The sequence below is a fragment of the Saprolegnia parasitica genome (assembly GCF_000151545.1).
Source record: "Saprolegnia parasitica CBS 223.65 unplaced genomic scaffold supercont2.518, whole genome shotgun sequence".
Classification (NCBI taxonomy): domain Eukaryota; phylum Oomycota; class Saprolegniomycetes; order Saprolegniales; family Saprolegniaceae; genus Saprolegnia; species Saprolegnia parasitica.
The window spans coordinates 1-3,149 of record NW_012156912.1 but is presented as its reverse complement, the minus strand read 5'-3'; the positions used below and the strand labels follow the sequence as shown (position 1 = coordinate 3,149).

The following is a 3,149-nucleotide window of genomic DNA, read 5'->3' as shown; positions in this document are numbered from 1 at the left end:
GTCGACCTTGTCGTCGTACGACGCGCCTTGCTCGTTGCCCTTGGTCGTTGCAAGTGTCTCGGGAGCACTCCACCGCGCCTCGGTCACGCCGTTCGTCAGCTTTCCGTTTGGTTCGGTGTCGCGCATTTTGAGACCGGGAAAGACCTTGACGCGACCGGTCGCCTCCACGTAGACGCACAGCCATGAGAGGTCGCGGTGCATCACGGCGAGGTTGTGCATGTGCGCAATCGCTGTGGCAATTTGAACTGCAATGTGCAGCTTCTCGGGCCATGACGCATCGCGCTTCGTGGTCAAGTAGTGCTGGAGCGTCATGCCTGTCACGTGCTCGACGTACGCGATGGGGTCGTTGGTCGATCGTTGGCTGGCACCGACAATGCGCAGGAGCGAGCCGTCGCCGCCTTGGAGTCTACAACAATGGGCCTGAGTACATACGGGACCTCGACTGCATGGGAGACGTACGCTTGCATGATGGCCATGGTTTGCTTGAAGCGCAAGACGACCTTTTCGTCGTCTTGAAAGGCCCGCTGGAGCTGGATGCGCAGCACAAGTGTGCCGTTCTGGAGCCGGCCCGGCGTGAGCTCTGCGAACGGATGCAGCCACTCGCCGGCCTTCCCAAGGCTTGTAAACGAGCCCGGCTCGATTTTCGGTACCGACCCGAGGCGCTGGTGCATCAGAAGCATCGCGCGCGCGTCTCGGAGGTTGGCATGGTCTGCTGTGATGACGTCGCGGAGCCGCTGGAGCTCTCCCTCGTGGTCGCGAATCAAGCGAGCTTTGTCGTCGCGAAGCTGCTGGAGCTCTCCCTCGTGGTCGCGAATCAAGCGAGCTTTGTCGTCGCGAAGCTGCTGGAGCTCTCCCTCGTGGTCGCAAATCAAGCGAGCTTTGTCCTTGCGTTCGTGCTGGAGCTCGGCCTCGAGCTCCGCAATGCGCTTCGTGTGTTCCTCGCAAGGATCCGTTTCCGGCGTGTCAACGATGAGTACGCTCAAGTTCCCGCCCATCTTGCAAAAGTGGAAATGCGTTGGTGCGATTTGCTCGCTCAACTAAGATCTTAGGTTATGCTTGATGTGATAGGTGGTTTTCCATTTTATAAAATGATGAAAAGAACGTTCGAAACCCAGTCTCGAGGAATTCCCTCTGCAAATTGATGCTGACGTACTCAATTTTTGCACATCAACTTGATACAAAACGCCGCTGCACATCATTGCCGACCCACTGACCTCGGAGCTGTTGCGGTGCTAGTATCAAGCGAGAGTTTTCTCTCGATATTGTGTTGTTGATGGTTGGGTAGAAAGATGAGCTGTTTGCTTTTTATCAAGACTGCTTCTCCACTGCAAGGGTCGTCCACTGTCGGCAGACCCGCAATGCAGCGCCGCTTTGTGCGCGATTGTCAAGCCAACTTATATCAGTTCAGCACTTTCTCAGCGTTGTACTGGTCGCGACGGAGCCACATTTCCCATGTGCGTATGCAGCGACTAGAGAATACTAGTGCATTGGTTTGCATTCGGTTTCCTGGCCGGCTAGACCAGCTGCAGGCTCCGCAATAAGCACTTGTTACTGTAGCAGTCTCGCCTCAACAACGCAGTTCCAAAAGCTGGGATCCTCACCCGTCGAACTGATAGGAGCGTGCGTTTACACTAGGACGATCCTGGCGTTGTGGGAGGAAGTGTCCAAGTTGATTGTAGAGCGCTGCCGCGCGACCGTGTACAGTGTACCGGTACAATCAATGTATGATCGTTTGTATATACATTTGGGACTGCACAGGTTCAAAGCCAGCCAACAATCCCATTCAAAACCGATCACTTTTTGGACAGCGAAATTTTTCACTTTCCCACCACTGCCCACAAAGATACCGGAAATGTGGTCAACAAACGTTGCGCGTGCACACATCACTTTGCCTTTTGCCAGCATGGGAGCCGAACATAGCACCGCCTTCGGGGAATACCCCGTGGAGCCAGCGGTCGCGCCCGAGCCCGAGCCCAAGCCGATCCTCAACCCGTACGAAGAGCACATCCAGCAGCTCGAGCGTGAGCTGGAGAAGTACAAGGCCAAGGAGAAGCAGGCCACGGCGAAGCTCGCGAAGGAGACGCTCAAGTGGACCAAAGAGATTGAGGCGCTCAAGCGCCAGCACCAGGCTGAGCTCGAGCTCTACGCCTCAGAGGCCAAGGACGCCCGGCGCTTGAGTGACGCGGCGGCGACCGTCGACACCAGCGCCCAACGCCTTGCCGACGAGCGCGCGATGCACCTCATGAAGCAGCGACTCAACTCGGTCATGGAAGTCGACGACGCCACCTTCGAGCACATCTCGGGTCCTCTTGGCTTCGACCAGCGCGACTTCCCATTCGCGTTGCTCAAGCCTGGCCGGCTCCCAGACGGCACGCTCGTGCTGCGCATCCAACTCGAGGAGAGCTTCAAAGGCAACCAAGAAGTTGTCCTGCGCTTCAAGAAGACCCTAGCCATCATGCAAGCGTACGTTCTCCTACCTCCGCACTTGCATGCGTTTGGCTCATTGTCTTGTAGGCTCAATGGCGGCGACGGGACGCTCCTCCGGCTCATCGGCGCCAGCAACCTCGACTCGGACGACCCGATCGCGTACGTCGAGTACGTCACGGGCATGACCCTCAGCGCGTACCTCATGGGCAAGCAAGACGCGACGTGGCCCGAGAAGCTCTGGATCGCGTCTCAAATCGGCAAGGCCATCGTCCATATTCACAACCTCGCCGTCATGCACCGCGACGTCTCGTGGTCCCGCGTTTTCGTCGATGCGACGGCCAACGTCAAGGTCTTCACTGGGCTCAAGATGCGCCAGGTCGAGCCCACGGAAAACAACCATTTCACCTCTGGTATCTCGGAAGCTCGGTGGGGCGCACCCGAGACACTGCCGGAGCCTCAAGGCGGTGAGAACGGCGAGCCGGACAGCAACGACACGACGTACACGGACAAGATCGACATCTTCGGCCTCGGTCTCATCCTCATCTCGCTCGTGACGCACGACGTCCCGTTCAGCTACGTGCTGAAGACCTCTGGGCGGCGGACTCCCATCGATGACAACCTCGTCACTGCCTGGCTGAAGAAGCGCGAGACGGCAATCCCGATGCTAACGCAGTCGTTCGACGATGACTACGCATGTCCGTCCGAGGAGTACAAGGCGCTCG

At 57.8% G+C, this 3,149-nt stretch overlaps 2 protein-coding genes across 2 annotated transcripts in view; one reads left to right on the top strand and one right to left on the bottom strand.

Annotated features, from left to right (window-relative positions):
- Positions 1-995, bottom strand: part of SPRG_21888 (serine/threonine protein kinase) — a gene marked incomplete at both ends in the record, with an annotated part of 1,860 nt that extends 865 nt beyond the window's left edge. Inside the window, 2 exons of the mRNA XM_012356599.1 lie at positions 20-406; positions 433-995. Of these exons, the coding sequence (XP_012211989.1) occupies positions 20-406; positions 433-995 (950 nt within the window). The remainder of the gene's footprint in view (positions 1-19; positions 407-432) is intronic.
- A 908-nt stretch (positions 996-1,903) lies between these two features.
- SPRG_17248 (serine/threonine protein kinase) lies at positions 1,904-3,135 on the top strand (the record flags this gene model as incomplete). The annotated part of the gene is made up of 2 exons (XM_012356598.1): positions 1,904-2,463; positions 2,515-3,135. Coding segments are annotated over 2 exons (1,181 nt in total), but the record flags the coding sequence as incomplete, so codon positions are not given.
- Between the last annotated feature and the right edge of the window lie 14 nt (positions 3,136-3,149).